We start from the raw sequence: 13,539 nt of genomic DNA on the forward strand, positions 1-13,539 counted from the left end.
ATTCCCCGTTTTAAAGATTCCCGCTTTTAAAGATTCCCCGTTTTAAAGATTCCCGCTTTTAAAGATTCCCCATTTTAAAGATTCCCGCTTTTAAAGATTCCCCATTTTAAAGATTCCCGCTTTTAAAGATTCCCCATTTTAAAGATTCCCGCTTTTAAAGATTCCTCATTTTAAAGATTCCCGCTTTTAAAGATTCCTCATTTTAAAGATTCCCGCTTTTAAAGATTCCCCATTTTACAGATTCCCGCTTTTAAAGATTCCCCATTTTAAAGATTCCCGCTTTTAAAGATTCCTCATTTTAAAGATTCCCCGTTCCCCGTTCCCCGTTCCGCATTCTCCATTCCCCATTCCCCATTCCCCATTCCCCATTCCCCATTCCCCATTCCCCATTCCCCATTCCCCATTCCCCATTCCCCATTCCCCATTTCCCATTTCCCATTTCCCATTCCTCATTTCCCATTCTCCATTTCCCATTCCTCATTGTCCATTTCCCATTCCTCATTCCCCATTCCCATTGCCTGATTCCCTGATTCCCTGATTCCTGATTCCCCGTTCCCCGTTTTAAAGATAGCCCTGTCTTACCCGCTGGATTCGGCGAAAGTTTTTAAAATCTTTCAGCTGCTGATTTAATTATCGATCACACGCGGAGATCAAACAAAAACCAGTGAAGGAGAACCAATCTTTGATAGTCTTATTTGGCAACCTCGCTTGGCCTCTCTGAGTCGTTTTCCGTGTCTAGATAACTTGACGCCGAATAGAACCTGGCTGGTTGCTGTTTTCCCTGCAAAAGCGAATTTACTCGCGCTCAAAATTTTCAAACAAAGACTTCCAATTTCCGGTCGGTTCTATAATTCAACGGTTAAATAGTGTTCTAGAAGCAAGAGAACGAAATAACCGTCAAGCTAATGAACGATTGAAGTTAAACCACAGGAAAACCTGGTTTTAAGCCGAACATTTGACTTATAACACCCCAAACCAGTATGTATAGATAGCACTATTATGATTTTAGTTAGCTTGCCGGTCAAAATAAAATAGTGCGCGGTAAACTGTTGTGCTTACAGTCAAACTTTTCGACACTACGAACAAACAGATAGCATTTCTTTCCGTTATTTCCGAATACTCGGGGTATTTTAGTGTAACCGCTTCCGGTAAAGTTTAGATATATTTTCCCATTTGATTGACGTTGCCGTGATTGATGCACCAAATGCTTAAAAAACATAGCCCAAATTCAGTTCAAGCTAAGACCCCTTCCGTTCAAGATCGTGAAACAAGTTAGAACGAAATTCTCATAGGAAAATCAAGACCCGCGAACGTTGGTAAGCTACAATCCACTTATGTTGATATTTACGTTGTTACGTAAATTTGTGATTCTAGTGAGAGCTATACGTAGATTTTAACCGCTCTCAAGGCTCTCTATTAGCATGAGCACATGGCATAATCATTGTGATTACTTTCTAAGTTAGAAACGCAACGATATTTAGTGATTTCTTGATGTAATTATTTCAGTTGACCACTTTGCTTCGATTCGTATGAAAACGCCCTGAGGCCACAAGATTAGGACTAAAGACAATAAAGTAAAGATTGTTCTCCTATACTGGCTTGGTGTTCTAAGGAGTTTCGACCGCGCCTGCAAACAACCCGGGAGAACGAGATTTCAATTCTAACCTAAGAAACCGTTATAGTCAACAACGAGGGTTAAACGAACACTAAGAACTCAAATTGAAAGAAAATTCCAAAGACTTGAGTTATGAACTGAAACTAGACAATGGCTTCCGATAAAGCAGAAAATATCGAAGAACCACGTGCTTATGAAAGCCCTAAAGAAAATAGCAATGTGGAAACGGAAGAATTCGAAGAACGATCGGAACGTCGGAACAGAAACCGCACCGAAAAGGGTTTACAATTCGATTTAGAAATCGGTACAAAGAAAAGGGAAAGAGCAGTAAAAGACGTCCGATCCCGCATAGACGCCATTTATGAATGCTTAAGAGAGCCATCGGATCTGGTTAAACTTAACGCCTGCAAAGACGGCTTAGAAGCTGAATTGAACAACTGCGAAGCCGTACATGAAAACGTGACTTATCTGCTAATTAGATTAAAACTCGCGGAAAGAGAACAAAAGATTCACGACGAACACGTCGATTTGAAAACCGCAGCTTTAGAATGTTTGGCGGACGTCAAAGTGAGAATAAAGGACCAAGAAATAGAAAGATCCGAACTCTTCTCGCAAAGGTCACTACGCTCCAGGAAGTCTTCAGGGTCCATTCGATCGTCCTCAACGTCCTCCTCGAAGCGCGCAGCAATAGAAACCGCGAAACTTAAGGCGAAATTAGATACGCTAAAAAGGCGTCAAGACATCGACAGGCGGCGAGACGAATTAAAACTCCAAGAGAAAGAGCTAGAGCGTTTAAATGAGCAAGAAGAATTACATGGAGAACTATCCGCGGCCGAAGCAATTCAGAAAATACTCCAAGAATCCGAATTAAATGACACTATTGCTCTACAGGAAGCAATAAACAGAACAAATTCTTTCGGCGAAACAGAAAAACAAAGGATGCGAAGCACTTCCAGCCCTAATCTCCAGCAAAAAAAGGCGAATTCCCGTGTTCCCGACGAAATTAAAGGACACGACGACAAAATCAACGATCCCATTGTTCCCACTACAACGCCATCCCAGGCAGCAGATTCGAATGAAAGAATCACAAGTACAGGTGCGAGAACATCGCTCAACTTCCCCTCGCGACTAGACGTAAACACACCGGCCTTTGTTCCGCAAAATACCGACCAATCAGCAACAAGGACCGATCCTGAACGATACAATTCTCAACTTTGGCGCATTCAAGAAGAGAACGCCGAAATTCAGGAAACACAAGTTGAACTGCTGCGAAGAATGACCGTTCCAGTACCAAAGCCTCCAGTATTCGAGGGAAACATCCTAGAATACCCGAAATGGGAAAATGCCTTTGACGCCCTGATAGAGGACCAAGTTGTTAAACCTAATTACAAGCTTTATTATCTTGGCGAGTACACGTGTGGAGCAGCACAAAAAACGATCAGTGGTCTGTTAGGACTGCGGACAGAGGACGCATACCAGAGAGCTAGAAAAACGCTGAAAGAACGTTTGGGAAACCCCTTTAGAATCTATGAAGCCTACATGGACAAACTGAAAAACTGGTCGCCATGCATTACCAGCACAGAGTTACAAGAATTCAGCGATTTCCTTGTCATGACGCAAGAGACCATGAAGTCCATCAAATACTTAAAGGAACTCGAGAGTTATTCCACAATTCGAGAGCTTGCGGCTCGCTTACTCGCCTACTACAGTAACAAGTGGAGAGCAAGTGCGAAGAAAGTAGAGGCAAGGTGTGGTGAATACTCCGCAAATTTCGTCGAGTTTACACAAGAGGCATCCCTTGACGCAAACCATCCTGTGTTTTCGCACGATGTTCTGACCTCAACAAGAAAAGAGTTAGAGAAAGAAAGAAACCCCTCTATCGAAAGGATCAGACGAAACCACGATAGAAGAGATAAGAAGAGGCGACATGGCACCACCCTAGCTACTTCGGGCAGCGAAGCGTCCTGTAAGACTCCCACGGATACGAGTTTGTGTACGTTGTGTAAAGGCCAACACTCGCTCATCACATGCAAGAACTTCTTAGGAAGGTCAGTCAAAGAAAGACAAGAACTTTGCATGTCCAAAGGAATATGTTTTTCATGTCTAAGTCAAGGTCACATGGTACGACACTGTAAGCAGAAAACCCAGTGCGAGTTGTGTAAGAAGCCACACGCAACCGTCCTCCATCGTTTCCCACCGGAAGTCAAAAGGGAAGAAAACACGCCGGAAACCGTCAGAACTACAAACAATTGCGTGAACTGTGGTGAGACTACGACCTCAATGATCCTCCCTGTATGGATTCACCACAAGAGTGACCCAGATCGACGAGTGAAGGTATACGCCGTGCTAGATGATCAGAGCGATACCTGCTTTGTTACAGATGACGTAATGACCAACCTTAGATTAACTGGTACTGCAATTAAGCTAGAGCTGGGCACCATGCATGCATTAGAGAAAATTGACACGCAAAGAATTGATGGTCTGGTCGTGTCACGCTTCGACGGTGAAGTCGACATACCTCTCCCAAAGGCGTACACCAGAAGACACATGCCAGGCCTACGCGGACAGATTCCTCGTCCTGAAACTGCACGCAAGTATGGGCACCTAGAGAGAATTGCAGACGAAATCCCGCCATACGAAGAGCACTTAAGCATTGGCTTATTAATTGGAAACAACTGCGTTCGTGCCTTAAAGCCAAGATACATAGTCCCTGGAAAGTCAAACGATCCCTATGCCATACGCACAACATTGGGTTGGGGCGTGATAGGAGCTAGAAGCCACGGAGAACATGGGGATGATGCTGGGGAGACAGCCGAATGCCATCGTATTGCCACAAGAGAGATACTGAGCCAAGAAGAATCGACTAGCAAGTTCATCCCTTTGAAGAGCTGTAAAGAGATAATGATTCCTTCGACCATCAAGAGAATGTTCGAGCAGGACTTTTCCGAGAATCAAGAAACTAACTCAGCAATGTCGCAGGAGGATTTGAAGTTTATGAAAATAACTGCAGGCGGTATTCACAAGGCAGACAATGGACACTATGAAGTTCCCTTACCGCTTCGCGACGAAAACGTCCAGGTACCGTGCAACAAGAAGCTCGCCGAAATAAGATTGAAGCAGCTACGAAGAAGATTCGCCAGTGACTCAAAATACAAAGAAGATTACGTGGCGTTCATGGAGAAGATGCTAGAAGCCGGACACGCAGAGAAGGCCCCAAAGCAATGCCATGAAAGAACATGGTACATTCCTCATCATGGGGTGTATCCCCCAAAGAAGCCGGATAAACTTCGAGTAGTATTTGGTTGCTCAGCAGAATTCCAGGGCTACTCCCTTAATCGAAACCTTCTTCAAGGACCTGACCTGACAAACTCCTTGGTTGGTGTCCTGTGTCGTTTTAGACAAGAACCGGTGGCATTTGCTTGTGACATAGAAGGCATGTTCCATCAGGTCCACGTCAATGAAGAGCATCGGGACCTTCTTCGTTTCCTCTGGTGGGATCAAGGAGACACCACAAAGGAGCCCACAGAATATCGAATGACAGTACATCTTTTCGGCGCCACTTCCTCCCCGGGCTGTGCTAATTTAGCTCTACGAACTGCCGCTGATGACGGTGTACATGAACTTGGAGCAGAAGCAGCTTCGTTCATCAAGGAAAATTTCTATGTTGACGATGGACTTAAGTCAATGCCTACAGTCCCAGAAGCCGTTGAATTAATCAAAAAGGGAACTGAGATGTGCTTGAGAGGCGGCTTTAGACTACACAAGTTCACGTCTAACAGCAAAGAGGTTGTGGAGTCTACAGCCGTAGAGTCCCGTGCAAAGGAGATCAAGGAGCTCGACCTGAATCGTGATTTGCTTCCCCCCGAACGTGTGCTTGGTGTGGAATGGAACATCGAGAACGACGCTTTCCAGTTCCGTATTAACCTTAAAGATAAACCACTGACAAGGCGTGGCATCCTATCAACAGTCAGCTCAATATATGACCCGCTTGGTTTTGCAGCCCCATTCCTACTTCGTGGAAAAAGAATTCTTCAGCTTCTGTGCAAGGAAAGCATTGGTTGGGATGATGCCATACCTGATGATTTGCGGATGCAGTGGGAGATGTGCCGATGTGAACTTCCCCTCCTAGAGAAGATAGAAGTCCCAAGATGCTTCAAGACAAAGGAAATGGAAAACTTGAGGAAAGTCGAGCTACATCACTTCTCGGATGTTAGCACAGAGGGATATGGCCAGTGTTCTTATCTCCGCCTCGTGGACACAAATGACCAAGTACACTGTTCACTTGTGATGGGTAAAGCGCGTGTGACCCCTTTAAAGCCGATCACTATACCACGCCTTGAGTTAGCAGTCGCCCTGGTGTCAGTAAAAGTTAGCGACATACTGAACAGAGAGCTTAGATACGATGAAATAAAAGAGGTGTTCTGGACCGACAGCAAGGTGGTTCAGGCTTACATCCACAATGATGCCCGTCGCTTTCACACGTTCGTTGCAAACCGAGTGCAGCAGATCAGAGAACGTACCGTACCAGAACAGTGGAATTACGTTGACGGGAAGAACAACCCTGCTGACGACGCCTCTCGCGGCCTGAGTCCCAAAGACCTTCTGCAATCCTCGCGATGGCTACAGGGCCCATCCTTTCTGTGGGACCACCAAGACAGCTGGAAAGACGTGGATAAGAGTGTACCAGAACCCCTCAATCCTGATGACAAAGAAGTAAAGAAGGCATCCACCTTGGCTACGAGCGTTACTAATAAGGAGCAACTCCCGAACCTGCTTAAACGGCTGCAATACTTCTCAAGCTGGTTCAGAGCAAAACGCGCCGTAGCTGTTTGTTTGCGATACCGAAGGATCCTGCTAGAAAGAGCTCACAGCAAGAGGATGACAAACGGAGAGTTCAAGACAAGATCTTCATCATGCAAGTATAAGCCGGTAAACGTAGAAGAACTAAATGCAGCAGAACAAGAAATCGTAAGACGCACGCAGGAAGAAGCCTTTAAAGAAGAAATAAGGAAACTGAAGAACAAAAACGTAAATCATGAAGTCCAAAGAGGAGATGATTCAAGATCTAGTATCCAGGGTACTAAGGGAACCAGCTCCCTCTACTGTCTAGATCCATTCTTAGATCGAAGAAATCTAGTGAGAATTGGCGGACGCATAAAGCAAGCAAGCGTCTCCGAAGATATTAAGCACCCCGTCGTCCTGCCAGGACAGGGACATATTAGCAAGCTCCTAGCCCGGCACTACCACGAGAAAGCTCTGCATCAAGGAAAGGGTATTACCCTTAACGAAATCCGCTCTTCTGGCTACTGGATCATAGGCGGTGGCACAGTGGTCTCCAGGTTAATCCACGAATGCGTCACTTGCAGAAGGCTCAGAGCAAAGGTCCAGGAACAGAAAATGGTGGACCTCCCATCAGACAAATTAGAACCAGCTCCTCCGTTCAGCTACTGTGGAGTGGATTATTTTGGACCTTGGTACGTGAGAGAAGGGCGCAAGGATCTCAAGAGGTATGGAGTTCTATTCACATGTCTGGTTACAAGAGCAATTCATCTTGAAGTTGCCAACTCCTTGGAAACGGACTCCTACATCAACGCCCTTCGCCACTTCATATGCAGACGTGGTCCCGTGCGGCAGATGCGCAGCGACAATGGATCAAACTTCATTGGTGCACGAAGAGAGCTAAAGGAAACGCTAGCTGAAATGGATAAAGATAAAGTAAAGGCAGAGATGCTGGAGGAAAATTGTGACTGGATTGAAGTCAAACTTAACGTCCCTTATGCCAGTCACATGGGTGGAATATGGGAGCGGCAGATTAGAAGCGTGAGAAGTGTGCTGTCTGCCCTACTGGAGAAAAATGGCCAGCAAATGAAGGACGAAGCCCTGCGAACCTTCATGTGTGAAGCGGAGGCAGTGGTTAACAGTCGGCCCTTAACGACGGAAAGCATTACATCGCCAGGCTCTGCAGAAGCGCTCACTCCCAATCACTTTCTTACTTTGAAGACGAAGGTCGTTCTGCCTCCCCCAGGAGTGTTCACTTCCGCCGACCTCTATTCTCGAAAATGGTGGCGACGGGTACAGCACCTAACCAACGAATTCTGGTGCAGATGGAGAAAGGAATTTCTTCTTTCCTTACAAAAGCGACAGAAGTAGACCCGCCCAAGGAAAAACCTTAAGGTCGATGATGTCGTTATTCTCAAGGACGACGACACACCCAGAAACCAATGGAAAGTTTGTCGCGTAGCTGAAGCGCTACCAGATGAGGATGGATTGGTACGCAAAGTAAGGCTGGAGATTGGCAGTTCGAACCTAGCATCGAACGGAAAGAGAAGTCAGCCTCTGTCCACGCTGGAGAGACCAATCCACAAGCTGATCCTATTGATCACAAATAAACCAGATGAGTAGAGACCAGGGAATCCCCCTCGAGGAGCCATCATAGAGGAAACAAAACAAGACTTTGTATAAACATACGATGACTATGAACCATAGAGAATGGACAATGATACAATTATTATGTTACAGTTTGCGAATAAGATAGTACGAATTAGAATAAACTAAGGTATTAATTTAGGGGAGCCATGTAACCCTTCCGGTAAAGTTTAGAAATATTTTCCCATCTGATTGACGTTGCCGTGATTGATGCACCAAATGCTTAAAAAACATAGCCCAAATTCAGTTCAAGCTAAGACCCCTTCCGTTCAAGATCGTGAAACAAGTTAGAACGAAATTCTCATAGGAAAATCAAGACCCGCGAACGTTGGTAAGCTACAATCCACTTATGTTGATATTTACATTGTTACGTAAATTTGTGATTCTAGTGAGAGCTATACGTAGATTTTAACCGCTCTCAAGGCTCTCTATTAGCATGAGCACATGGCATAATCATTGTGATTACTTTCTAAGTTAGAAACGCAACGATATTTAGTGATTTCTTGATGTAATTATTTCAGTTGACCACTTTGCTTCGATTCGTATGAAAACGCCCTGAGGCCACAAGATTAGGACTAAAGACAATAAAGTAAAGATTGTTCTCCTATACTGGCTTGGTGTTCTAAGGAGTTTCGACCGCGCCTGCAAACAACCCGGGAGAACGAGATTTCAATTCTAACCTAAGAAACCGTTATAGTCAACAACGAGGGTTAAACGAACACTAAGAACTCAAATTGAAAGAAAATTCCAAAGACTTGAGTTATGAACTGAAACTAGACAATGGCTTCCGATAAAGCAGAAAATATCGAAGAACCACGTGCTTATGAAAGCCCTAAAGAAAATAGCAATGTGGAAACGGAAGAATTCGAAGAACGATCGGAACGTCGGAACAGAAACCGCACCGAAAAGGGTTTACAATTCGATTTAGAAATCGGTACAAAGAAAAGGGAAAGAGCAGTAAAAGACGTCCGATCCCGCATAGACGCCATTTATGAATGCTTAAGAGAGCCATCGGATCTGGTTAAACTTAAGGCCTGCAAAGAAGGCTTAGAAGCTGAATTGAACAACTGTTCTCCTATACTGGCTTGGTGTTCTAAGGAGTTTCGACCGCGCGTGCAAACAACCCGGGAGAACGAGATTTCAATTCTAACTTAAGAAACCGTTACATTTAGTGCGTGTGCCGTTCTGGCGCCCCTGAATTAAAAATATGATTTTAGCGCTCGGTGACAAGTTGACCTGTGAAAACGAGTGGACGTTATTTCAAAATTGAGGGGTTTGCAGGCAAGCGTTCCCTCCCTCGCCTCACCACCCACTGCTTCGTTGATTTTTTTGCTCTCGTTCCAATATACACGCGGCCAGAATGCGGAAACGCTCTTCGCTTGAGAACGCTTGCGACGCAGGCAATGCGTTCATTGTTATTAAGGTGTAAGTGTCTACGTCCCAGGCCGTTGTTACCATGTCACGTCAGGCTTTCTGTAAAGCTCGTTATTTCATGACAGCATGAATATGGCTTGTGAACAAGGAAATGCCCCTTTGGTGGCAAGGAACTCTGTGGTATGGTTGTGTAATAAAGGTTCAATCATAAATGAGAAACCATGGATCTAGAGATTGCAGCAATCTGTACTGTCCCAAACTATATTGCTTTGTTTGGTAAGGCTGAGTCATCATCCGTCTCCTCTGCTGTTGGCTAAAAGCAGAGAGAGCCATTAGTCACACAAATATGTCATTTCCAGTCTTAACAGTATTTTCAAAATGGTTGCAACAAATACAGGCAAGTGTGGATGGATGTTCAAAGAAGGACTTTCTTTTTCCATGTTTCTGGCCACAGATTCCGTAGAGGCTGCAGTGTACGTTCTGTGAGGTACGTTTTTGAAGTAGAAAGATTAACCAGAATTTGATTTTATACTTCACTCAGGAATGCCAACCGCCCACGCGTATTTATTCGCATAATTTTTCCATTTATTGTGGTGGAATCGCGATACTGGATTTAATGACTCTCCCGGTAAATTTTTGGGAGTGCAAACTTTAAAGAGAGAGTTGAAAAGCTGAGTTGAATTGTACGAAGTTCCTCATATTACTAGTACACTTTCGCGCAAAGCAAACCGGTTGCCAGAGCGCCTACATCAACTATCTTGTTCTGATGAGTACAATTACTGTACCATGATTACCTGCAGCCGCGTCTCTTAGAGGAAATTCGTTCCGTGCCGCTTTGCATTGTGGGATAGGGGACTGTCCCGTCGGAAGTTTCGGAATCATAAAAGTGTGCTTAAGCGTAAACAATGGCTAGAAGAAAATGATTAATCAGAACAATGCATGAGAACTATGTCCAATTCCTTTTCTTTGGAGGAAAGCCTTCTCTGATTTTATTCGACCCAAGCTCTATTGGCTTGGTAGCAGGTGAGCGTCGTTTATTATCGTTATCGATAATAAACGAAGCTCACTTATTACTAAAGTAAAAGAATAACCCGAAGGTCTTAAGGGTTATGACGAATACTTGATCTGCCGATGGGAAGTAAATATGAATGTCCTATTTGTCTTCTGGGGCTGCAAGAACCCGTGGAAACAAGTTGTGGCCACAGATTCTGTAGAGGTTGCATTGCACGTTCTGTAAGGTAAGTTTTGGTGTAAATGTAGTGCATGTATCTTGTTACGTAGTGAATGTAGATCTATATATAGCTTCAATGAATTAACTTTTTTGCTGCCATTTACTTGGCCATGGCCATCGCCAACCAGAAAGCTCTTGCTACTTAAGCCACCGCTCACATATAAATTTTATCTTCTTATGGCTTTATATTTATTAACTTTTTTTTCTATTTTCATTACTTTACCTATAAAATGTATCCAAATGTCCTATATCGTGTAAATAAAATAATTGAATTGCCTTGAATTTGGTTGTTGACAATAGTTTAAATAACTTTAAGTAAATAACGTTATTTTCTGAATCCTTTGATCCGCCGTTGGAAAGCAAGTATGAATGTCTTATCAATGTCTTTTGGGATTGCGTACATTAATTTTAGATGGCGAGGCCTTCTTTTAACATTGCCGCATTGTCCTTCCTGCACTTTTTCAGGATGTTGGTTCCAAATGTTCCGCGTAAAAGATAACTAGCGTTAAACGTTAGGATGTATGTCATTTGGAAACGACATTATAATAATTGTTACTTGAGATCCAACAGTTCTAGTTTTTCAGTCTAATTTTGTGGGGCTAGATGAGTTATTAGAAACTTAACTGATATAAATGTTCCTTACTTTATTTTCTTAAATATTAGACCTCCCTCATAAATTTTCTCTCGAAAAATCATACCTTTTTGAAGGTGAATATTCAAACTTACCGCTTGCTCAAACCCCTGTTGAGTCAATTAAGTGTGTGTTCTGAAAGATGTGATGTAATATAATTTCAAGAGGGTATTCGTTATAATTTTGTTTCTGCAACAGCAAATATTCTCAGGAGTACCCGACGGAGCCGCTCGACAGAAAACCCGCTCGACAGGCTGTAGTTACGCTGGCTGGGAAATATTAGCATTAGATCATTTACTGGCTGGGATTTTCGTTCAGCGTCTCGCTTGCTAAAAACTGATTTAAAGCACTGTCCCTAACCGGAAAAAACGTGACTTGTTTGTTTTTCCTGGCTGTGACTTCTTCGAAAAAGCAATCAATTAAACTGCTTCCGTCCTGGGACATAAAAAACGCGTGAGTGAGCTCTTAAGTCTAAAGCCTTCCGCCGTGAGAAGATAAACCGCAAGCGGTCGTACTTACTCCCAGCGCCACGCGCTACAAAAATAATGCAAATCAACGCGCGCGCGATGCCATGCCCGAAAATGATGGCTCCATTGTCAGATTATTGCGGTTTATCTTTTTCATCAACCAGTAAAAATTGCATAACATCAGCAGCTGTCATTTTCAATGACGTAATAACACTAGTATCTCGAATGGCCAAATCCGTTAAAGACGTTCTTTTCAATGGAACAGGATCTCCGCTCGTTTGTCGTTCCAAAGGCCTGAAGAAGCCGTCACTTCAGAAAACCGCTGCTGGCGCTATTGTGCTGCAAGCAGTCGGCAGTTATAAAGAAACGGTGGAAAGCAACTAGCAGGTTAGTAAATTCATTCCTATAATTCTCTTGCTTGCACACGGGGCAGTGATGGTACATTGTACTGGAATCAGTGACACTCTTCGCTGTATGTTTTGCATTAATTCTTTCATTTATAGACAACTAAATTTAAAAAGGTATCGGCGGCATGAGAACCTAGACTCTAAGGTGTTCATTTACATTCCTCGTTTGCAGTCATTCTGAGTTATTTCGAGGGCTCCGCTGGTAAAGGAAAGAAACGAGATCTGCTGTGAAAGGGACTTGGCGCAGACAAACAAAGCAGCTGGATAAAGGGTAGGCATAATCTTGTGTTTATATGCGCTAGTCGTCTCCATCGGTGGTCAGCTTTTCTCTCTTGATGCTAAAGTATTCAAGTAAAGTGATCTCATTGTACCATACACTCATCGTTTCGCTCATAGCATTTTTGGGTTGCTATAAATCTGCAAATTTGCTTAATCGAAAATTTCCCGAAAGTTCCCGGAAGACGAGGGACAATGGTTTCCCCTCTTTTTCAGTCTTATTGGGTACATTAAATGCCTTAATCGTGGTTCAGTACTAGCATAACGAGTTAATGTTTGTCCTATGGAAAACAAGGGACTATCGCGCGTTGTTCACCAGAAATGGCCGTCGGGTGAATTCATTCCACACTGTTCGCTGTCTCTTTGAGAGAAATGCTTTTGGTGAACTCATTCCGCACTGTTCGCTGTCTCTTTGAGAGAAATGCTTTCATTTTGAGACCCTAAACTTATTAATATATCGGTGATCATGATTCAAGATTGCCGGGAGTTAATTTACATTTGCAGTCATTCTGAGTCATTTCAAAGGCTGGAGAGAAAAAAAGAAAAGAGACCTCTGCCAGATCTAAGTTCCGCTGAGAAAAGGACTTACCAAAGAGACAAAGCAGCTGCCTTGTGGATAAAGGGTAGGTATATTTGTTTATATGCGCTAGCTCGGACTGCAATGTTGGACATACAACTATCCTCTCTGAGTTAAGATAAAGGGATCATTGTGCCATACAATCAACGCCTCGCTCATAGTACTTTTGTATTGCTTTAAATCAGTGCAACTTTGCGTGATGGAATTTTCCGAAAGTTGCCGGACGACAAGGGTCAATTGTTTGCCCTCTTTTTCAGTCTTATTGGGTACAAGGGACTATCGCGCGTTGCTCACCGGAAATGGTAGTTAAATCATGAAATGTATTTTATTTGGCATAATAAGTAAAATGTTAAAATTGTCTATGTTATTAAAATCTTTGTCATTTGACAAAACTCAAGATTTTACCTTCTTAAACTTTCCTTCAGTTTGTAGTTGAGAAGGAAACAACTTTCGTCTTTCTGTGCGGCTTTCTTTGAGCAAAAATATATCATTTGTCGCCTTTGGTAGTGTTTCACAAGGCTAACTGGTCGGACCT

At 43.4% G+C, this 13,539-nt stretch overlaps 1 protein-coding gene and 1 long non-coding RNA gene across 2 annotated transcripts; both read left to right on the forward strand.

Moving 5' to 3' along the window:
• Positions 1 to 1,765: 1,765 nt before the first annotated feature.
• LOC145489504 (uncharacterized) lies at positions 1,766 to 10,360 on the forward strand. The gene is made up of 2 exons (XM_081468485.1): positions 1,766 to 9,554; positions 9,586 to 10,360. Exon 1 carries the CDS (start codon positions 1,766 to 1,768, stop codon positions 7,763 to 7,765), a length of 6,000 nt encoding a protein of 1,999 aa, XP_081324611.1. The 3' UTR covers positions 7,766 to 9,554; positions 9,586 to 10,360.
• An 805-nt stretch (positions 10,361 to 11,165) lies between these two features.
• Positions 11,166 to 13,048, forward strand: LOC145491084 (uncharacterized). The gene is made up of 3 exons (XR_014049771.1): positions 11,166 to 12,131; positions 12,324 to 12,422; positions 12,932 to 13,048. It is a non-coding gene; the product is annotated as an uncharacterized LOC145491084 (long non-coding RNA).
• Positions 13,049 to 13,539: the final 491 nt, after the last annotated feature.

Source organism: Orbicella franksi, chromosome 6, assembly GCF_964199315.1.
Source record: "Orbicella franksi chromosome 6, jaOrbFran1.1, whole genome shotgun sequence".
NCBI classification, from domain to species: domain Eukaryota; kingdom Metazoa; phylum Cnidaria; class Anthozoa; order Scleractinia; family Merulinidae; genus Orbicella; species Orbicella franksi.